The following is a 23,682-nucleotide window of genomic DNA, read 5'->3' on the forward strand; positions in this document are numbered from 1 at the left end:
TATTTCAGATTCTGTGTCTCCCTCTCTCTGGCCCTCCCCTGCTCACGCTGTCTCTCTCTCTCTCCTAGAAATAAATAAAAAACATTTAAAAAATAAATAAATAAATGTAAAAAAAAGTTAAAAAAATAAAAGTCACTCATTACTTCATAGTTAAATATCATATGGGAGGCTTTAATTTTTTATATGGGCTTTGCTTTTCAAGTTGCTAATATATCAATACTTCGAATGGTTTTGGAAGAAATCCATTGTCAGTCAGCCTTAATAGTACCAACAAAGAATGGCCTCATGATAGAATCCTATCCATCAGTTGAAAAATCAGGGGGCTCAGGGCTGTCACAGGAGAAGCTGACCATAACAATGGATTGGGCGCCATTTTTGTCTGCTTTTTAAATTGTTTTTACTACCTACAACAGATTTTTGTCAAATTAGATGCCTCCTTAAATGGATGTAACATTTGAAAAACATTTTATCACTTCTAAAAAACTTACAAATACCATTTTATTTAGTTTCCATGGGTGCTTTAGGGGTTTTACAGACTTGAAAGTCATGGGAGAGATTGTGTCAGTGCTTCTAAGAAAATAGACCTGAAGTAAGAGAAGTGTTCAGGGGCACCTTGGTGGCTCAGTTATTAAGTGTCTGACTTTGGCTCAGGTCACGATCTCATGGTTCGTGGGTTCGAGCCCCATGTTGGGCTCTGTGCTGACAACTCAGAGCCTGGAGCCTGCTCGTATTCTGTGTCTCCCTGTCTCTCTGTCCCTCTCCCACTCGTGTTCTGTCTCTCTCTTGTGTCTCAAAAATAAATAAGTGTTAAAAAAGAAAAAGAGAGGTGTTCATAGCAACATCTTTGTTGACCAGACCAGTAGACCACATAATGAATTTATGACGTTGCTGTCCATTGGCTCTTAGCATTGACTTTCTCTCCTCTTTTCTCTAGCAGAATAACCAAGTTCACTGCCATTGATTTATTCTTCCCAAGTAATCTGCAGTAAAGAGATGCTAGATTCAGGGGAAATCAGAGGTTGAAAGCTATGGCTTTGATTGACCTTTTAATATTCAGTCTAAGACATTGAATCACTGACATGGTTCCTTTGAATCAACATTCTTTGGCTTCATGTTTTGGCAGTAAAAGTAGAGAACTTCAGTGGAAATATGTGGTCTGCTGACATCTTTCAGGGTCTGCCTCCCTGTGGTTATTGCTGTTCCATGACCTTGATCATTCCATTGGCCTCAACAGTGGGCAGTCAGGAAGGCAAGGCCACAGATCTATTTGTCAGTCTTTTCTGCAGACCACATATTTTCTCATTAACTGTACTTTACTGGAAGGAAGCAGACTAGAATTTCTGGTGATGGTTCCTGAGGAAGCATGCTCTCCTGGGGAATAACTTTAAAAACTAAAGAGGAATTATACAACCATTTAGTAGGCCCTACATGTCAAAAGACTGGATTTCCTTCTCAGTGGCTGCGTACAGTGCCTGGTGTATGTGGCATCCATTGGCTTGTGATATAACATCATGGGGAGTTCCAGCTAGATGTTTTATGGGAAGAGAGTGAGGTTGAGGAGAAGTTTAAGAAACTCTAAAAGTCAGAACACATTCAAGAGATTTCTTCTTAATGGAAAGAGATACTTAAGGGTTATTTCTAGTACAATAGTGATGATGACTGATTTATCCAAATTAAATATCAGTGATTATGAAACCACTGTGAGAAAAATTCCATGAGAAATTGCCAAGGACTTAATGGCTAATTGCCAAGGGCTTAACCTGCGAGGATAATTTTAACTGCAATAGTTGCTGTTACCTCAAAGAGAAAGCGTAAGCTTAGGGCAACACCAGTGCTTAGAAATCAGATGTTTGCATTGAGTGTTACATAATTCAAAAATGAGGAATTGGAATTTTCTTTTATAAAAAATAATATCTTTGTGCTACACTCAGCCTCTCTACTTTTCCTAATGCTTCCTCAGGCTTTCCTCATATTATTTCCCAGCGTGTACCTTCCACTTTCATAAGAATCCCAAGCCCACCTTGCCTGTCTCTACTTTGAGTTTAAATGTGGGCTACACCTTGCTCTTCTAATTGAGCAGCCAATGGACTTGGATAGCAAGGGGCGCTTGCATCTCACCTTCAGGCTCCTCTTAATTAAGTACTATCTGCTCTTTGGGGGTCCAGGTCTAGTGTCCCCCTGTTCCATTGAAACTGCCTCCGTGATTCCAGTCGACCCCTCTGAGCTCATTGGCACATCAAATGAGTACCACATTAACAATATTTAATTATTTCCTGCCTGGTGCCTTTTCTCCCCAGTGAGCGTACAAGCTTTGCAGTTCATTCTATGCTTTATAGAGTCCATTCTGTGCTTTATAAATTTTACAACATCGAGTGCAAAGTGAGCACATTGATCCTCAGTACATACTTGGTCATGAGTTGATCAGAACCAGTGAGATTCCTGCCCCTCCCCCACCCCGTCTCCCAAATTATAGTGGCAGCCGAAGGTCTCCTGCATTAAGTAGCTGTCGCAATGCTGAGTATTTTCGTGTTTCCCTCGTCACCCATTCGAGAAGCACATTCTAATTCTAGTAAAGGGACACCACATGTCCAGTAAACCTCATTTCTTTCTTAAGGGGGAACTTGAATATCACTCAACTTGCTGAGTCATCTTGGATTTGGCTTCTCTGATCTGTAGTTTCCTCATCTCTGAAAATGAGAAGTCATGGCTTTGGCCGTTTGCCCCTGGCAGATTCATTGGGAAAGCGCACATGTCTGAAGATAGCTGGTATTCGCTGCTGCCTGTGAATGATATAGGGGTGCTTTTGTCGCCTCCTCTATGATTCACTGTGCATGGGGAGCCTGAGAAGACCTGATATACCTATCAGCAGTTTCCATTTTTTACTTACCAGTGTGTTGTGAATGTATTTTGTTTTCTAAAACACCTGCCTAGTGTGGGTCTGAAGGCAATTCACAGTTTTGCTTCGCACTATTAATTTATTTCCAGAGTCAGTGATTCAGAGGAACTCTGTGTTTACCTCGTGGAGTTTGACCCAAACCAGATGATCGCAACTTAGTTTCATCGTGAAGCTTTTTGAATGTGTTGAAGTAAAGGTTTTGACACACCTGCTGGGTGGAATGGGATGGGATTTCCATCCTTACGGCAGGAAGTTAAAACAGCTCTGCCCATCCCTTGCGGATTGCCATAATTGACAGAACTTGAATCTGGCTAAAAGCATTCTTGCATTTTGTTGCACTGATTGGTTACTGATGTTGCATTGCTTGTAGAGAATTGCCCAGATCAAAACCCACGTCTCAGGAACTGGGATCCAGGACAAGATTCTGCCAAGCAAGTTGTTATCAAAGAGGGAGACATGTTTCGTCTGACGTCAGATGCCACGGTGAATTCTGTAGTCATTCAGGATGGAGGTAAAGTGGTCCCTGCCTCTGGTAGCTGTGAGGTTACGTCTTCCTTTGATGTTCTTTATGTAGAAAACTAGTCTTAGCCTTAGGAACGCGGTGCCTCTCTAACCATGGGGTGGGAGAAGTTCCTAAGGCAGAACCATAGAATTCAAGAACTGAAAGGCCCTTAGAAACTCAGGTGAAGACCGCTGATTATTAAAAAGGAAACAGTTCCAGAAGGGAATCTCTCATAGCTAAATCTTCATTCCAACTATGGAAAGTAATAAGAGACTTAACATGGATTAACTTATGTAAAAATGATTTCTGGCTTTTCAATATTTTTCTAAACATTTAGTCCTAAGGTGAATGGATTGGGCATTTCTAGTGTGTTGAGACATGAACTCTCCATTTCTGCCTTCACTGTGTTTTGAAAACAAACTTAATTTCCTTTTTTTTTTTAGTTTATTTATTTACTTACTTAGTTAGTTAGTTAGTTAGTTTTGGGAGAGTGAGGCCGTGAGCTTGGGAGGCCCAGGAGAGATGGGGAGAGAGAGAGTCCCAAGCAAGCTCCATGCTGTCAGCGCAGAGCCCGCCCAATTCGGGGCTCGAACTCATAAACTGTGAGTTCATGACCTGAGCCAAAATCAAGAGTTGGGCATTTAACCGGCTGAGCCACCCAGGCGCCCCCAAACAGGCTTAATTTTCTAAACCAACTCGTAATAAAGTTTTTTTCCCAACTTAATTGCAGAAGAGTTCCCCTTCCCCCACTAACTGCCTTAAGTACTCTATTTCTCTGATACTCTATTATCCCAGAGAGACGTTTCAGAGGTTGGCTTACGCTCGTATCGTTCCTTACAGGATTGCTTGTATTTGGGGATGATAAAGATGGATCCAAAAATATTACTTTGAGGACTCGTTACATCCTGATCAAGGATGGGGGGGCGCTTCATATTGGAGCAGAAAAATGCCGCTATAAATCCAAAGCGACCATTGCCTTGTATGGCAAGTCAGATGAAGGTGAAAGTATGCCAACATTTGGCAAAAAATTTATCGGTGTGGAAGCTGGCGGGACACTGGAGATCCACGGGGCGCAGACAGTGTCATGGACGTTGTCGGCGAGAACTCTGCACGCCTCAGGCTTGCCCTTTGGGTCCTATGCCTTTGAAAAGGACTTTTCTAGGGGCCTCAATGTGAGGATCATCGACCAAGACACGGCCCAAATTTTGGAAAGCGAGAGGTTTGACACCCACGAATACCAGAACGAGAGCCGACGGCTTCAGGAGCTCCTGAGAATCCAGGATCCGGGCCGGATTGTTGCTATCGCCGTTGGAGACTCGGCAGCCAAGAGCCTCTTACAAGGAACCATCCAAATGATCCAGGACCGGCTGGGAAGTAAGCTGATCCAGGGCCTGGGCTACAGGTGGGCATACCTTTTACTTTCCTCCCCCGCTGTGTGTTAGAGTCTGTGATCGGTGGGGCAGGAGGCGGGGATGCCGAAAGGGACACAGCACTCCGCAGACCCTCTTCAGCTGTCAGAATGGCCATGACCGTGTGGAGGCCTGCTCACCTCGTGCTCTGAAGTGAGGGCTGGAGGACAGGACGCAGGTTCGCAACGCTCTCTTCTTGGCTTTGGCTTACAAGGCACTTTGGGAACCCTAGCGTCAGGCTTGTGAAAAGTTAGGGACAGAAACGTGCTACCGAGAATCAGGCAGGCAGTTTAAGGACAGTTCACTTCCCTCTTTCGTTGCCTTTTGAAAACCACATGACACACAGGCTGTTGGGGGCCCGGTCCCACGCTAAGGTGTAAAAGTTAACTGAAAAGCCCGAGGGAGTGGAACATGCAGGTTTTCGCTTCCTTTTTCTGGAATCCTCTGCGGGCTGGTGTGATCTGCCGGCTGGATTGGCGCAGGCCTGGGGAGCTCTGACCTTCCTATCGTTTCTTGCAGGATTGCTTGTATTTGGGGAGGCAGCAAGAAGCGGGAGGGCCAGGAGGCGCATCCGGCTAGTAGGATTCATTTGTCTTGCTGGTGGCTCTTGTGCCGGGCTCTGGCTCGCTGTGACTTCCTACTGCAGCCCCGAGTCTGGGGGAAGTAGCTAGCTCCCCTTTTAATTAAAAACAAAACAAAACAAAAACGGAAGTTTTAATTCTGCCTGCTTACTGTTCTTAGTAAAGTCAGGGGATATCTACTGTGGAAAGCTAAGAGGGCTTTCAAACTCACATGTCAAAATGAGCCATTTATTTTCCCCTTGGATGGTTGATTGACGTGGTTATTATTTTCCTTTGATTGGATGTTGGGATGGGATGTTATCTAGAGAAATTCTAGAGGAAGTTAAAGAAGACAGTATTAATGAAGAAAAATGCTTATAATACTTTTTAAGTTGTTGTTTTTTTTTTTTTTTTTTTTTTTGAGAGAGACAGCGAGTGAGTGTGCATGAGCAGGGTAGAGGCACAGAGAGAGAGAATCCCAAGCAGGCTCCATGCCCAGTGCAGAGCCCAATGCGGGGCTTGATCCCATGATCCTGGGATCGTTACCTGAGCCAATACGAAGAGTCGGATGCTCAACCCAGGCACCTCTGGCGTCCCTGTAATGCTTTTTAAATCCCTTTTATTTACCCAGGGGATATTGAGGAGATGCTGAGTGCTGGGTACTTAGATGAAAGAACAGAGCCTCAGAGCCCTCATTCAACCCAATGGATAAACACACCTAACGAGACAGTGAGACACTTGCTTACAGGCTGTAATGGGAGCGTAAAATAGAGAGAGCCCCCAGATCGGCCTGGGGAATCCATGGAGAATTCCCAAAGGTGAGACCCCTGAGGGGAGTGTAGGGGTATGCTGCTCAGCCAGCTGGAGGTGGAGGGCTTTCTGGACAGGAGAGAGAAGGTGCCAAACCTCAGAGGTGGGTTTAAAAAAAAAAAAAATCATGATTTTAAATATGATACACATGCAGAAAAGTGCCAGAAATCAGGAATGCAGATTTAATGACTTATCACAATGTGATACCTGGATAGCCACCAACCAGGTCAAGAGATAGGTCGATTGTCAGTGGCCTGGCAGCCCCCTGGCTCTTTCCTCCTTTTTGCTGAGCACTCCCTCTGCTCACCAAAGATAACCATGAGTCTGAATTGGTGGAGAATATGAAAGTTTAGGTTTGCCTGTTTCTGAGCTTCATATAAGGTATATTAAAAAAATTTTTTTAATGTTTACTTATTTTTTGAGAGAGAGAGAGAGAGAGCAAGCGAGCAAGGGGAAGACACAGAATCCGAAGCAGGCTCCAGGCTCTGAGCTGTCAGCACAGAGACCGACACGGGGCTCAAACCCATGCACCGTGGGATCATAACCAAAGCCGATGTCAGGCGCCCAGTTGACTGAGCTACCCAGATGCCCCAATATATATATATATTTTAAAATTTATTTATTTATTTTGAGAGAGAGAGAGAGAGCGAACAAGGGAAGACAGAACGAAGAGAAAGAGAATCCCAGGCAGGTTCCTAGCTGTCAGTGCAGAGCCCAGTGGTGGGCTCAACCTGATGAACCTTGAGATCATGACCTGAGCCCAAATCAAATGTCAGACGCTCAGCAGACTGAGTCACCCAGATACCCCTGGACTTCATATAAATGCAGACAGACAATATATCATATTCTGCATCTGGCTTCCTTTATCAGCTCTATGTTCCTGAGTGTTAGGTATGTTGGTGTATGTAGTGCTGGCTAGTTTTCATTGCTGTTCATGTTTTCTCATATGTCTATACCACAGTGCATTCTCTGCTGGACATCTGGGACATTTTCAACTTTGGACCCCTGCTCCAGCAAGTGCTTCTCCAAATGTTCTTTGATGCGTCTCTTGAAACCCCTGTGTAAATATTTCTGTAATGTATAGACCTAGCAGTGGAAACATGATCTTTTCAAAGTTAACATACCTACTTGTTTCACTGTCCATTAATGCCACGATGACAACATCTATTTCTTTATGCTATTATTTTTCTGGATTTGTGTGATCATTAGCTATGAATATTTTGTTTGACCTTTTTTTTTTTGTTTCCTTTCCCTTCTTGTTTCTAAATTCCCCTTAAAATGGTGCTGCTGATTCAACAGAGGGATTTGGGTTCTGATCCTTTGCCAGTGTTCCATTGCTTTGACATTATCTCCTAGGCACATAAACATACGCCTTTGAAGATAATGTTCTGGTGCGTTGAAATTTTCCTCAAGTGGAGGAGGGAAGTAGGAGTGTTTTGGAGATAATGTCAGGAGAATAGAGCATTGTTTTATAGTTGCTGAGGTAGTTCTTATAAATAAAGGAAGCCTCTGATATTTCTTCTCCTTTCCTCTCACATAGGAGATAATAAATTGAAACATTTTGCATTTGATTCCTTGTGTGGCAAGGAATATAAATAGAGCTGTAAAGCACAGTCAGCTGAAAAGTAGCTAATCCATGCCGGGGCAGGTGTGGAATTTATAAGGATGTAGACATGCTTTGCTTGACTTTTATCTGTGAATATCCAGCCATCTGTCTGGCATAGATTACATTTCACATGCATAGATATGGATATAGATATAGATATAGATATATTTTTTCTTCCCCCCTCCCCCAGAGTAGGAAATTGACATTTTTCTTTCTGTGTTTTAAACCAGGAAGGAGTCTTAAGGCAAATTTTTTGGCTTTTTGTCTTTGTTCTTTTTTTATTTTGGCCACAGGTCTGAGCAAGTCCCTGGAATGTTTATTACAGAAACAAAATGAAATTAAATGGCATTTTTAAATATAGTTGCTTTCAACAAAGAGATGTATCATTTTTAATCTGTTGGAGAGTGATTATACAACTTTGATTTAAGATCATTAAGAAACCAGTAACCCATTGGTTCTCAGTTTTGCACTCCTGAGATTTTAATTTTCATTTTTTAAGTGTTTATTTATTTTTGAAGGAGAGAGAGACAGAGTCTGAGCAGGGAAGGGGCAGAGAGTGGGAGACACAGAATCTGAAGCAGGCCCCAGGCTTGGAGCTGTCAGCACAGAGCCCAACATGGGGTTCGAACCCACGAGCTGTGAGATCATGACCTGAGCCGAAGTCAGACACTTAACTGACTGAGCCACACGGGGGCCTCTGCATTCCTAAGATTTTTAAAAATCGCATGCCTGGTGCCCACCAAGAAATTTTTACATCAGAATCTCTGAAAGATGAGACACCCCCTCAGACTCCCCCGCGAGGCATTTGATGTGCAGTCAGTGTTGATGACTAACTCAGGGGGTCCCAATGTGGTCCTCAGACCAGCAGCATCAGATTGATAGAAATGCAGATTCTTGAGGGTGCCTGGGTGGCTCAGTCGGTGCAGCTTCTGACTTCGGTTCAGGTCATGGTCTCCTAGTTCATGAGTTTGAGCATGGCATCAGGCTTGCTGCTGTTAGCTCAGAGCCCACTTCAGATGCTCTATCTTCCTCTCTCTCTGCCTCTTCCCAGCTTGCACTCTCCCCCCTCTCAAAAACAAATTAACATTTTAAAAAATGCAAATTCTTTGGCCCAATCCCAAGCAATCCGAGAGTGGGGCCGTGGGGCCTGGCAACCTGATTTGACGCCCTCCAGGGGTTCTGATGCACACCAACGGGTGAGACCCACTCTCTAACTCAGTGCTTCTCGATATGGTGCGTCTCCCAAATGCCTGAGGAACTTTCGAACATAATAAGGCCACGCCCCACCTGGAGAGATGATGACGTCATCAGTCTGGGCTGGGTCTGAGCGATGGATTCCTAAAGCTCCCACATGCCTCTGTTATGCAGCCAGATTTGAGAACATTGCCGAGAGTTCAGAAGAGAGCAAGCAATACTCATTTCATTATTTATTTTTCTTTTCTATCTTTTTGAAGTTTTCATTTAAATTCCAGTTAGTTAACATTCAGTGTAATACTAGCTTCAGGTGTATAATACAGTGATTCAGCACTTCCATTCATTGCTCAGTGCTCATCATGATAAGTATGCATCAGTTTTACCCTTCCCTCCACCCACCTCCCTCTGGTAACCATCAGTTCACTCTCTGTAGTTAAAGAGTCTCTTTCTTGGTTTGCCTCTCTCTCCTTTTCCCCACTGTGTTCATGTTTGGTTTCTTAAATTCCACATATAAGTGAAATCATGTATTATTTGTCTTTCTTTGACTTATTTCACTTAGCATAATATTCTCTAGGAGCACCTGGGTAGCTCAGTTGAGCATCCAACTCTTGACGTTGATCCAGGTCATGCTCCCAGGGTTATTCGATTGAATCCCGTGTTGGGCTCTGCACTGAGTGTGGAGCCTACTTAGGATTCTCGGTCCCTCTGCCCTTTTCCCCTATTCACACAGGTGGGCGCACGCTCTCTCTAAAAAATAGAAATAAGTAAATAAGCAAACCAAACCCTTTAAAAAATACCCTCTAGCTCCATCCATGTCATTGCAAATGGGTAAGATTTCATTCTTTTCTATGACTGATTAATACTCCATTTTGTGTGTGTGGGGGTGCATGTGTGCACATATGTGTACGTACATATACATACATATACCACATCTTTATCCATTCATCAATCCTTGGACAGCTGGGCTGTTTCTGTAATTTGTCTGTTGTAGACAATGCCACTATAAACATTGGGGTGCGTGCAATACACATTTTAAAAGAAGGGAAATAAGTAGGTTTGTGGCCAGAATGATGTGTGAGTGAAATGGGTGTGTACTGAGGAGGGAAGACGGTGATTAATCATAGTGCCAGTCGTTAGTGTTTCACCTGTTACAGAGCCAGACAAACAAGGCTTTAAAATCCAGGTGCATTTCCTCCTGTGACGTCAGCTACTTTGGCCAAAGTTTAGACTTGCAACTTCATGGAAAAAGAGGTGGAGGGATTGATAAAAATGAAATACAAGAATGAAGCGGCACCTGACATAACACGTGTGTCAGGGATCTGGTTTGGTACTGTGACAAATAAGGTACATGGTGTCTTTCCTTCTAGGCAAGCGTGGGCTTTGGTTGGTGTCATTGATGGTGGGACTGCTTCTTGCAACGAATCTGTGAGAAACTATGAAAATCACAGCAGTGGAGGGAAGGCTCTTGCCCAAAGAGAATTTTATACTGTGGATGGTCAGAAGTTCACTGTGACGGCTTATAGTGAATGGATCGAAGGTAAGCGAGTACAGCTTAGACTCCTGTAAGACCTTGGTGAGTATCGTGAAAGACTGTTGTTTGTTTTTTGTTTTTAGGTGGTATTGTATTCAAAGGACAGTCTGATTAGATTTATCCACTGGTTGAAGTTGATACCTATGGTTTCCCTGCTGTATTTTTTTAGATTCAGGAGTTCTTGCTGGATTGAGGAATGCCCTGTTCTAGTGCTACATTCCCAGCTGGACTTTGTTCTTGATTCTTGAATCGTAAAGTGTGGTTAACCATTAGTAATGAATTTGTTGGGTGGCTCAGTCAACTAAGCGTCCAAAGTCTTGATCTGAGCTCAGGTCACGATCTCACGGTTCATGAGCTCGAGCCCCATGTTGGGCTCTGTGCTGACAGGGAGGAGCCTGCTTGGAATTCTTTCTCTTCTTCTTTCTTTGCCTCTCCCTTCCTTTCTCTCTCTCTTTCTTTCAAAATAAATAAATAAATGTTAAAAAAAATGGAGAAATGGATTTGTCTCCTGGATTTGGCATCACTTGGACCAATCTGAACGTGACAGGGTGAGCTGCCTTGGGTTGTGCTCTGTGACCATGAACATGATTTTGTACTCTGGATCTTCTCTTTATGCAGACATGTCAGCAAGTATTACTTTTAGGCACAGTCTATACAAACAAGCCTCCTGTTTTCTTAGCAATTTTTTTTTCATTGGTGATCCAACATACCTCTTAAAAAAAGATTGGAAAACACGGAAAAGTACAAAGTAAAAATTAAGCTTTAACCCTATCATTCAGAGATAATTATCTTTGTGCACATAATCTAGTAATTTTTTTCTTATACATATTTTCTCCTCTAGCGTTTATTTTGTTTTAACCTGTTTCTCTCTCTTTAAAGAACATATTATACTGGGGTGCCTGGGTGGCTCAGTCAGCTAAGCATCTGACTTCAGCTCAGGTCATGATCTCATGGTTTGTGAGTTCAAGCCTACGCATCGGCTCTGTGCTAACAGTTCAGACCCTGGAGCTGCTTCAGAATCTGTCTCTCCCCCTCTCTATGTCCCTTTCCAGCTTGTTTATTCTCTGTCTCTCTCTCAAAAATAAATAAACATTAAAAAAAATTTTTTTTTAAATAACATTTTAGTTCACTTAGGTCTTTACATTTTCTTCAACATGATTTGTATTCTAATCCACCTTTCAGAAGAACTATAATTTGTTCAAATAATGCCTAACCCTGGGTGTTTTGGGTACTTCTGACTTGTTTCTTTAAGGATGTTTACTTCCTAGGGCGCCTAGGTGGCTCAGTTGGTTAAGTGGCCAACTTTGGCTCAGGTCATGATCTCACAGTTCGTGGGTTCTAGCCCCACCTCGAGTTCTGTGCTGACAGCTCAGAGCCTGGAGCCTGCTTTGGATTCTGTGTCTCCCTCTCTCTCTGCCTCTTCCCCACTTGCACCCTGTCTCTCCCTCAAAAGTAAACAAACATTAAAAAAAAAAAAAAGGGTATTTACTTACCTATGTTGCTGCCCAGTATGGAATTGCAGCCTCCTGTGTTTGCCCTCCACTTTTCTTTTCCAAACAAATTTTATACCAGAATTACTGTGACATGAGTATCTGGAAGTGCATTATTACCCACAAAGGTTTATTACTTCTGTTTCGAGCAGCACTGTAGCAGAATGTTTACCAAGATGGATTTCTGCAGACAGAATGCCGGGGTTCATAATCCAGTTCTTTCCCTTAGCATGTGACGGTGGGCATATGACTTTAACTTCCTAATATTTGGTTTCCTTATCTCAAAAGTGGGGATATTAAGAGGAAAGATCACATAGGGCTGCTGCGAGTATCGGATGTGAAGGATGTGAGTTCTTAGCTCTTTTAACAATGATCCGAACATGACTTGGGTTATAATGGTGTATTTGGTATCTTTGTGATTAAAAAGAGAAAGTCTTTTGCTCTAAAATAAACAGGTAAATAGAGCTCCTGGTATGTAACAGAGACTTTGACATGTTGCTTCTAAGCAACCTTCCGGGTGTGGGGTGAGGAAATGGTAGCTGTTATGGAGGAGGAAGCTAGAATTGAGTCTCAGCTTTCTGCCTCCAAGACTACTTTCTTTCTTTCTTTTTTTTTTAAAGTTTATTATTAATTTCAAGAGAGACAGAGAGAGTGAGAGCGTGGAGGGGCAGAGAGAGGGGGAGAAGGAAATCCCAAGCAGGCTCCTTACTGTCAGCGTGGAGCCCGATGTGGGGCTTGATCCCACGAACTGCAAGATCATGACCTGAGCTTAAACCAAGAGTTGGATGCTCAGCCAACTGAGCCACCCAGGCGCCCCACGACTACTGCTTTCTACCCGATCATGGTTGCCTCTGGCGAAAAGCATAGGTGGATGAGAAACATTTCTTAGCAAGAATTTGGACCTGCATTAAGAGTTTAGTAGAAGCCCTTCCAGTGAGAGTTCATGCAGAGGATAATTACTGACAAACCCCTGGTCAACATTTCCTCTGTGGAAAATTTTGTTTTCGTTTCCACATTCCCAGTGACTACTCATTTCTGGAAGAGGGTACATTCTAGCTATCGTAGGATATTGAGGCCCGTGTTCGCAATGACTTATTTTCTGGAAGAGGTGGAAATTCTCTCCAGGAAGCAAGAAGGATGAGCATATTTCCTCTCCTCTTTCCAATTTGCTCGTGTTAATGGGAGGAAATCTTAGGTAGGATTTTCATCTAAAGCTAGGAAAAAGTGAGAAATTATTGAATAATATATATCTTTCTCATCTAACTTTCTAACTTAAAAAAAAAAAACAGAAACGAACTCTAATCATCTTTTAAGTTGAAATGGATTTATCTAGCAGTCCTCTTTCTTAAGAAGCATTTTGTGAAATTTTATGTGAAAAAAATGAATGTTTCTTAATTCTTTTTTCAATAAATTTTTTGGGGTAAAATCTGAAAATTTGGGCAATGATAACAGTTCTGTTGAGCTTCCTGATTATCTTTGTGTTTACCCTGCCTGTTGTGATTCTTGGGAAGGCAGAATAATAAAGAAGTTAGGAAATTGGGCTCTGGAGTTAAATTAGCATTCATTTGTGGGCTGTACCATTTTTTTAAATAACTTTTTAAATGTTTTATTTATTTTTGAGAGAGAGACAGTGTGAGCAGGCGAGTGTTAGAGAGAGAGGAAGCCACAGAATCTGAAGACAGGCGACAGGCTCTGAACTAGCTGTCAGCACAGAGCCTGACGCGGGGCTTAAACCCACGAACCATGAGGGGCGCCTGGGTGGCTCATTCGGTTAAGCATCTCACTTCGGCTCAGGTGATGATCTCGCGGTTCATGGGTTCAAGCCCCACGCTGGGCTCTGTGCTGACAGCTGGGAGCCCGAAGCCTACTTCGGATTCTGTGTCTCCCTCTGTCTCTGCCCCTCTCCTGCTTACACTCTGTCTCTGTCTCTTTCTCAAAAAATAAAGACATTAAAAAAAAAAAAAAAACCATGAACTGTGAGATCATGACCTGAGCTGAAGTCGGACACCCAACCGACTGAGCCACCCAGGTGCCCTAGGCTGTACCATTTTTCAGCTGTTCTCCAAACTCCCTGACTTCTGGCTTCTTCATCTTTAGTGCACGTAATGGTTTCTGCCTCTCAAAGTTGTTTATTTTTAATTTTTTTTCCAGTAGGCTCTTTGCCCGCTGTGGGGCTTGAACTCATGACTCTGAGATCAGGAGTTGCATGCTCTACCAACTGAGCCAGCCAGGTGCCCCTCTCAAAGTTGTTTTGATGAAAGGTTATGTTTTTTAAAAATTTTAAATGTTTATTTATTTTTGAGAGAGAGAAACAGAGTGTGATCAGGGAAGGGGCAGAGAGGGAGGGAGACACAGACTCCCAAGCAGGCTCCAGGCTCTGAGCTGTCAGCACAGAGCTCGAGGTGGAGCTAGAACCCACAAACTGTGAGATCATGACCTGAGCCAAAGTCAGCTGCTTAACTGACTACGCTACCCTGGTGCCCCAATGAAAGGTTATTTATTATGCAAGTGAAGTCCCGGTGACTATTTGCTGTTGTTATTAGAGTCATTATTATTATTATTATTTTATTATTTAGACCAAATCCCATTATAGGCTTTAGTATCCGGATGCAAGAAACATATAAAAACGAAAGATACTTTACATTTTTTAAGGTACTTTTCTTTTGGTGCTTTGCGAAATCAAATGCATGGTAAGTTGTCACCTCAAGGAACAGAATCTAAGACTTGCTCAGGCTAGGTTGTGTCAGGAGACGGCTCAAGATTGTAAGGATACCTGCAGTATTCCTTGTGTCCTGCCTGAATGTCCCTCTTTTTGAGTCCCCTAAGTTGAGTAAGTGTGTTTCTTCACTCCCGTCACTGACTCATGGTGTCGGTATCTTAAAGTAGCCCCCGAATAGCGCGCCGGTTCCCTGGAAGGCTACTTGTGGAGCGTGGATACAGGTGAATGGTACCTTTGCAGTGCGGTGTTTTTCCTTCTCTGCCAGTCTCGTGAAGTGGCTTCTACCTAGGGTGTCTACATTTGCATTAAATCAGCTTTTGGTGTATGCAGATTTTATCACAGGTGCTTGAGAACCAGGAAATGCTTCTGCACTTGGTTGCACGCAAAAGACTAAGTTAAGATGGTGGATCAACTTTTCAGGTTGTGTCTGCCTCATTGGGAACCAACTGTGAGTTTTAAAAGGAGGCCTTGGGAGAGATCCGTGATTTGTACTCCCTGGGTTGTGTAGGCTGTGTAGTTGTAGAAGGGGCCGAGTTGGACAGGGGCTCTCTCATGTGACCTCTGGGGGACGTTGCCTGTCATAGTGAATGCTCATCCCTTCAGCAGAAATCTGTGAGTTTGCAGTTTGAAACAGAGGAGTGTGGATGGACTCTGTTGCCTTCACAGAAGTACCTTCCAAAAAAGGGAGCTGTTCCCCCACTGGAAAGGTATGGATGACAGTAGAGAGAACACTAGAAGAAGAATACTGGAGAAAGAGCTTGCTTCCAGCAAGGATGTTTGGGAAGTCTTTCAAGACCAGTCTGATCTTGGGGCACCTGGCTGGCTCAGTCGGTTGAGCATGGGGCTCTTGATCTTGGGGCTGTGAGTTCAAGCCCCATGTTGGGTGAAGGTTACATAAATAAACTTTAAAAAAAGAAAAAGAAAAAGACTTGCCTGACCTTTGTAGGATGGATAGTATCTTGGTTGGTGAATGAAGAGTAGAAGTATGCTTTAGCTAAAGAATGAAGCTTGAGCAAAGGCACAGAAAAGAGAGATTGCCTTTATTCTTTTCTTTTTTAATGTTTATTTATTTTTGGGAGAGAGAGAGAGAGACAGAGTGTGAACAGGAGAGGGACAGAGGGAAAGGGAGACACAGAATCTGAAGCAGGCTCCAGCTCTGAGCTAATAGCACAGAGTCCAACGCAGGGCTCGAACCCACAAACTGTGAGATCATGACCTGAGCTGAAACCAAGAGTCGGACACTTACCTGACTGAGCCCCCCAGGCACCCCAGTTCTAGCACTGAGTTGAAGAATAGCAAAAGATTTGGGAATTGAGAGCCTTCTTCAAAATTATAAAAAAATTATGCCGAAGAGTGACATTTTCTGTCTCATCATGGTTAGGGGTGCTGGGGCTCTCTACTCTGGAGATCAGGGATATACATGTTCATCTTTTTATCACTAGTATCTGCAGAATGACGGGCACACAGTTAGCCCGGGTGAAAATGTACTGACTTGTGTGTATCTTAACTTTTGATGTGAGTCAGTGAGAAAGTTGATTTTAGGGGGAAAAATGCCTATAATGTATCAATTTCACTCTTGCTTTTTTGTTTAGGTGTTTCTCTTTCAGGCTTCCGGGTGGAGATTGTGGACGGAGTGAAGCTTCATCTGCTGGATGATGTTAGTAGTTGGAAGCCTGGAGACCAGATTGTGGTTGCGAGCACCGACTATTCTATGTACCAAGCCGAGGAGTTCACTCTTCTCTCCTGTCCAGAGTGCAGCCGTTTCCAGGTCAAAGTCAAAGGTATCAGACTGCTCAGAATGCTTCTTGGCAAGCCCTCTTCTCTGGGGATTGTACTCCTGCGTTCTCTTCCATCACCCCTACCCGAGGCACTCTCACCATCATCATCACCACCATCATCATCGTCTTGATATTGAAGATATCTTTCTCTTCTTAATTAAAAAAAAATCTCATGGGGTGCCTGGGTGGCTCAGTCAATTGAGCATTAGACTTCTGCTCGGCCATGATCTCACAGTGCATGGATTCAAGCCCCGCGTCAGGCTCTGTGCTGACAGCTCGGTACCTGTAGCCTGCTTTAGATCCTGTATCTGCCTTGCTCTCTGCCCCTCCCCAGCTTGTGCTCTGTCTCTCTTTCTCTAAAATAAACTTAAAAAAAAATTTTTTTTAAATCTCATGATTTTTGAGTGCCTACTTCCGTGGCCAAAAAATAAAATAAAATAAAATAAATCTCACTAATACTTAAAATAGAACCAAAAAGATATTTTCTTAGACTACTTTTTTAAAATCACTATCTTCACTAATGTTTTTGGAGCAAAAGGAATATGCAGTGAGATCCGTATTGTAAGCTGGATTTAGGAAGCAGGGCTGACATTTTCCAGGTACTTATCCTGAGGCAGGTAATGGGCAAAGCTTGTTCGTGTGTTGCCCTAATTATGGAATCTATTATTCATTTCACTTATTACATTGTTTTCCTTCTTTCTGTACTCAAGATTATATACATTTATGGTATAAAACAAAAGACTTGCAGTAACTATTCCATAGGCACACACTCATGGGTAGTTTAGAGCTTTGTAATTTGAGAGAAATAGATTTTGCTTAAAAAAAAAAAATAGGATGATTGGCTCACTTGAGACTTGGTCTCTGCTTTACTCAATGTTGTACTTTTCCTTCTTGATACTATAGAGCATTAGCAGAAAACAAAACCCAGGAAACTATGATACCATCTGGCATTAATTTTGTTTGGAAATTCCCACTCTTGTTAACAAGTCTACATGATAATGAATGTCCCATGATCCTAAGTGTTTGATTTATTTGTAGTTTTCCTTCCTGAGTTTACATAATAAAAACATCAGAGAAAAGCTGGTTCTTAAAGTGTTCCTCGATTTCCAATAAAGGTGGACATTTAGAAGAATGCTTATCAATATTAAAATAAGAACTAGGAAAGAAAAGGTGGTAATGTTTGTACTGCTAATGTTTAAATGGATGTTACTTTAGCTTTGAAGTAAAAGCAGAAACAGCTTGATACCCCATTAGCAACATCTACAGAACCGTTCCTTTTAATCTGGATTCACCATGCATTTCATTCGTCATGTGTCCTCAGGGGATTAGAACAAGAGCATATGGATGGGAACTGGAGAGAATGAAAGAGAGAGAGAGAGAGAGAGAGAGGATACTTGGGTAGATTCCAGAATATTGGTGCCATCCAGGAAAGGATTGAGCTCCTTGTCTGTGTGGGGTTTTGATGCTGAGAGTGTTTGGCGTAAATACTCTTTAAAATCTTTGCCGCCTTGTATTCTGTGGTTAGAGGACCGTCTTTTTGATATGTTTCTTGTTTCCTTTTTTTAACATATTTTTTGTCTCTTCTCCACATCAACCAGAAGCCCCTCAATTCCTGCACATGGGTGAGATCATTGATGGTGTAGACATGAGAGCAGAGGTCGGAATTCTTACCCGGAATGTTGTTATCCGAGGGGAAATGGAAGACTCATGCTACGCTGGAGACCAGTGCCAGTTTTTTGACTATGACACCTTTGGGGGGCATGTCATGGTAGGCGAAAAGATTTCAAGAGTTCCTTGGTTGCTAAATACATGTTTGAAAGAACTTTCGTGTTTTGAATTTTTAAAAAAAAATTTTTTGAGAGAAAGAAAGGAAGAAAGAGGGAGAGAGCATGAGTAGGGGAGGGGCAGGGAGAGAGGGAGATACAGAATCTGAAGCAGGCTTCAGGCTCTAAGCTGTCAGCACACAGTCCGATGCGGGGCTCAAACTCACAGACCGTGAGATCGTGACCTGATCTGAAGTCGGATGCCCAACCGACTGAGCCACCCAAGCACCCCGAATCTTTCAAGTTTTGGGATGACATCTATATGGATATTAAAAAGGAATCATGGTTTCTTTATTTAGTGACAGTGAAGAGATTTTTCGGAATTAAAAGAGAGTTATATCTTCATTTAGTTGACCTGGACTTGTAACCATTTTGTCCCATGAAGAATTAAATCAATTTACATTGGGAAGGACCATATGGAGATTTAAAAAAACAGTCTTGGTATCCATGCATGCAGTCTCCATGCATAAGGGCACCTGGGTCGCTCAGTCGGTTATGGATCCGACTCTTGATTTCAGCTTGTCACAATCTCAGAGTTCACAGGTTCGAGCCCCACATTGGGCTCTGTGATGACAGAACAGAGCCTACTTGGGATTCTTTTTCCCCTCTCTCTGTGTCTCTTTGTCCCTTACCCGCTCATGCTCTCTCTCCCTCAAAATAAATAAATAACTAAAAAAAAAACTTTGATATTATGAAAGGGTAAGCAGTAGTAATGTACATATACAAAATATCTTTCTGTAAAAACATCTTTTGTATGCAGATTTTTATTCTGTAGAAGTATTGAGCACTCACAGTATGGTAAGCATTGCACCATGTACTAAGTGATTGGCCTTCTGGGCTGCATTTTGGCTACATGTGCTTTAAAATCTGTTTTTTGTACACTCAGTAGATTACAGTTGTTAGCAACATTTCTGTTACACTGTTTTCTGAAATGTTGGTCAGTGTTATTCTTTTGCTTTTAATAGTATGATTAAAAATCCAGTGTTTACAAATGTATGGTCTGGGGCACCTGGATGGCTCAGTTGGATCAGCTCAGGTCATGATCTCACAGTTCATAAGTTTGAGCCCTGCATCCCCTCTGTGCTGACAGCTCAGAGCCTGGAGCCTGATTCAGATTCTGTGTCTTCCTCTCTCTCTGCCCCTGCCCCGCTATGCTCTGTGTCTCTCTTTGTCAGAAATAAAATACATTTAAAAAAATCTTTTTTTAAATTTATGCTCAAATTGTGGATCACAGAAATTTTTAAGAAGAATGGAAGTAAATAATATTATGTGCTAACTAAAACATTGAGGGAGGATTTACAAATAACCATTTATCAAACTACAGTAGAGGTCATAGAAATGAAAGAACAAGATGAGACTGGAAATGACCAAAAATATTTGAAGAAATCAAAACACATTATATAGACAGATTTCATTTCTGTGGCTTTCCTGGTTACATGCTCTGTTATTCTTAATCAGAGAGACTATTTTTATGGCTCTTGAAAGGATTCACTTATGTTAAGAAACATTTGCTGGGGCTCGTGGGTGGTCTTAGTCAGTAGAGTGTGTGACTCTTGGTCTTAGGGTCAACAGTTTGAGTCCCACTTTGGGTACAGAGTTACTTAAAACGAAACAAAAACAAAAGCAAAAACAAAGAAGAAGCACTTGCTAAATTAGTATCTCAAGACTTTGAGTCTCACTTTGGGTATAGAGATTACTTAAAACAAAACAAAAACAAAAAAAGAAGAAGCACTTGCTAAATTAGTAACTGGAGATTCCGGAAAGCAGGTGCCAAGAAAAGAAAAGTTTGAATATATGTTCTCCTTCAGACATTGTCTGTTAGAACAATATTTTTTTTTTTTTTTTTTGCTGCTTTAATATTCCAAAGTGTATCCGTGTGATCCCCGTTACCTTGTCTTATAGATAATGAAAAATTTTACTTCTGTGCATCTTTCCTACGTGGAATTGAGACACATGGGTCAGCAGCACCTGGGGCGGTATCCCGTCCATTTCCACCTGTGTGGGGACGTTGACCACAAGGGAGGGTACAGACACGCAACCTTTGTGGATGGCTTGGCCATTCATCACAGCTTCTCACGGTGCATCACTGTGCACGGAACACACGGCCTGCTGGTACGTAGCCTCTTGGATGCCCGTTGTCAAAAGTGTTAACTGTCTTTCATTGTCACAACTTCTCAATTTGATAGAAGTGAGCTTTTGTACCACATGCCTTACTCTCTCCTGCTTGTACTGAGAATTCCGGTGTTTTCCTCTGTTTTCTTAAGAGATCAGTAAAACCTGACATTTGTCTTTGCCCCTTCGATGAAGATTAAAACGTCTCTTGGCGTTGCTACTAAGCACGCTACATCAACAGCGCTGGTCACTTACACCGCGGTCATTCGTGTTACCAGCGACATGATACACTTATGTTTCTGCAGATAAAAGACACAATTGGATATGACACGCTGGGTCATTGTTTCTTTCTGGAAGATGGTATTGAACAGAGAAATACTTTGTTCCACAATCTGGGACTCCTCACCAAACCCGGCACCCTCCTCCCCACCGATAGGAATAACTCCATGTGCACTACCATGCGAGAAAAAGTGTTTGGAAATTATGTCCCTGTACCCGCCACGGACTGCATGTGAGTAACTGGCAGAGAGAAAAACTCCTATGCGATGCTCAAGGCCCTTGACTTTGGGGGGAAGACGTTTTGGAGGACGTTTTTAGAGGGCAGGATTTTTTCATGACTCCTGTTTAAATCACTTTAAAAAATGCCTTGCAGGGCTGTTTCAACTTTCTGGATTGCTCATCCCAACAATAACCTGATTAATAATGCAGCTGCAGGCTCACAGGTCAGTAATATTAAGTGCTTTCATCTGGTTTGTATTCATGTTGAGAAGTATGTTGGATATTATATAGCTGTAACGTAACGTGTTTTCTGGTGCTGCTTATTTTATTGAAAGGAAGATATGGTCGATGGTGCTTCTGTTTCTTCCAAATCATTCATGCCAGTTGGTATTTATTAGTGTGGTAAGACAGATGCCGAATGCAAGAAAAGAGGTGGGCTAATATGTGGGTTTATTGAACCTTCAGAGTGTATTTAGACAGATGCCAAATGGAAGAAAGGAGAGGGGCTTATTTGTGGGTTTATCATAGCTTTGGAATGTGTGTTTGCCATATCATGTGCAGTCTTTCTGACTTCTGATAAAGTCAGATGCTCAGCCACTTCTAATAAAGTGACTTCTAATAAAGTCAGTTCTTAACTTTGATGACCAAAGAAAGCCCTAGCTTTTCTTTATAGGAATAGATGATTCTACAGAACATGACAGCAGTCTGGTCCAAGGGTACATCTTTTTGTTAAAGCCGGGGATCATACACACTTAGGGGTTTTAACTCCTTGGCAAAGCAGGTAAATCCAACTGTGTGCCTTATATCACTATGTGCCTTGAATTATTTCAGAGACACGCACATACACAAGTATAACTTAAGAGAATAAATGCACTATTTTTGGATGGCAGAAATAACTCCTGGAGAAAGTTGGAGAAATTTACATTTCTGATTGAGGGTGATTTAAAACTGTTAATTTATAATAAAAAGTGGATCTTCAAGGTATTATACTATCATGATTATATCTGTGCTGAAAACCACAGTAGAGAAATAGGAGCTTTACAGCAACACCTGAATGTTCATATTTATATATTGTGACTATTAAAATTTTTCAATGTAAAGAGATACCCAGCATTGTTTCCCAGGACAAGTGAAAGATAAGTTGAAGGAAGTATTCCTTCCCAATAACTGGAATATGGGCGTTTCTGGGCGATGGTTGGAATTCACCTCTGTGATTTTCCTTAAAAACATAAAATGTAAAGTTCTTACGTGACAGGGTAGAGACCTGGACATTTTATCACTTCAGGTTCCATTCATACGTTTTTCATCCGATGTCTGTTGCGCAATCTATCGGGTTTGTGTTGAGAGTCTCTACTTAGAAGGGGAGTTATGGGGGTAAAGACAACCTCGAGTTTGTTACACAGCCTCAGCCCGGGGTCATCTTCTGACCCCTGGTGCATTTCCCATCCAAGTAGTAACCTCCAGAAACCCTTCCTGGGATCGTGTGAGAAACATAGAAAGTGGGTCTTGTTTTCCACCCCATGTTCGTTCTTCTTCCTTTTCGTTCTGTGAGTTCTTTCTTTTCTTTCTAGAAAAACTGTCCCAGTGAAGCTCATGTTTTGGCAAGGGGTCTCCGCCCAAAATAAATCAAACTCTTTCTTCTTGTACGTTTCCACTGCCTTTTTACAGAGCTCCCTTTCACCTGTTTTGACACCACACTGTTTAACAGGAAATGGCTGCTACCTCCCCCCTCCCATGTTGCCCCCTCCCCAGGCCCTCATACATCTTGGGAAGGTTCGCTCTACCCTCTGCTTTTAAGGCTATGATACGGAGCCTCCAGATCTTCTGTGGTCTGTTTTGTGCTCCAAATAGTAGAGGTGACACATTTTTGCAGGGTAGTTTAAGACCTATCTGTAAACCTCTATCATGGAAAAATGTTAAATGTTGCCTTCATTTTTGTGTATAGGTATATATGCTTTCCACAGTTCAATTCTCTGTGCTCCTAAAAAACTTTGTTACAATTAATGTAGTACCTAATATGTATATTTTAGGTCTCTCTGTATTTCCCCTTACTCTCTGAGTTCTTTGAGAACAGCCTTGCTGTACACCTGGCACATAGGGGGCTCTAAACAAATATTTGCCAAATTTGAATCTGTAGCATACTCTGGGACTGTATGTTTACTTTGGATCGGCCTATTCAATCCTAGTTCATTCACGTAAAGTTGTTTTTAGCACTGGGCTGAGTTTTAATTAAAGTGTAAAATAAGGGCCTCTGGGTGGCTCAGTCAGTTAAGCATCCGACTTCAGCTCAGGTCATGATCTCACAGTTTGTGAGTTCAAGCTTCACGTCGGGCTCTATGCTGACAGCTTAGAGCCTGGAGCCTGCTTTGGATTCTGTGTCTCCCTCTGTCCCTCCCCTGCTCTCACACACACACACACACTCTCTCTCTCAAAAATAAATATACATCAAAAAAAATTTTTGTAATGTAAAATAAAAAAATGATCACGGGGATTAAGACTATTTAATTTTGACTTTTATATTTCATTTTGAGTATCAAAGATGTTTAAACTGTTCAGCTGCTCCCGTTGAGGTCAGGAATACTGAAATTGAGCAGACAGGATCCAGACTGAGACAGCATCCTGATTCATGCGTGTGGTGGTTTTTTTTTCTCTGGCAAAATTTGCCTCGGGACAGGAAGGGCATTGGAGTTGTTTGAAAGAAGTCAGTGAGCTCTGCGTGTTGGCAGATAGTTGTTTAATGAATATGACTCATCT

The 23,682-nt window shown here is 42.2% G+C and overlaps 1 protein-coding gene across 2 annotated transcripts in view; it reads left to right on the forward strand.

Moving 5' to 3' along the window:
- CEMIP2 (cell migration inducing hyaluronidase 2) overlaps window positions 1–23,682 on the forward strand; it is an 85,639-nt gene that overhangs the window by 21,756 nt on the left and 40,201 nt on the right. For both annotated transcript variants that reach the window (XM_039241584.1, XM_039241585.1), the window contains exons 3-10: window positions 3,267–3,407; window positions 4,239–4,800; window positions 10,345–10,514; window positions 16,310–16,498; window positions 18,094–18,263; window positions 20,221–20,430; window positions 20,736–20,941; window positions 21,083–21,152. In XM_039241584.1, the coding sequence (XP_039097515.1) occupies window positions 3,267–3,407; window positions 4,239–4,800; window positions 10,345–10,514; window positions 16,310–16,498; window positions 18,094–18,263; window positions 20,221–20,430; window positions 20,736–20,941; window positions 21,083–21,152 (1,718 nt within the window). The remainder of the gene's footprint in view (window positions 1–3,266; window positions 3,408–4,238; window positions 4,801–10,344; window positions 10,515–16,309; window positions 16,499–18,093; window positions 18,264–20,220; window positions 20,431–20,735; window positions 20,942–21,082; window positions 21,153–23,682) is intronic.

This window comes from Hyaena hyaena, unplaced genomic scaffold (genome assembly GCF_003009895.1).
Source record: "Hyaena hyaena isolate Hyena2069 unplaced genomic scaffold, ASM300989v1 scaffold_196, whole genome shotgun sequence".
Lineage (NCBI taxonomy): Eukaryota > Metazoa > Chordata > Mammalia > Carnivora > Hyaenidae > Hyaena > Hyaena hyaena.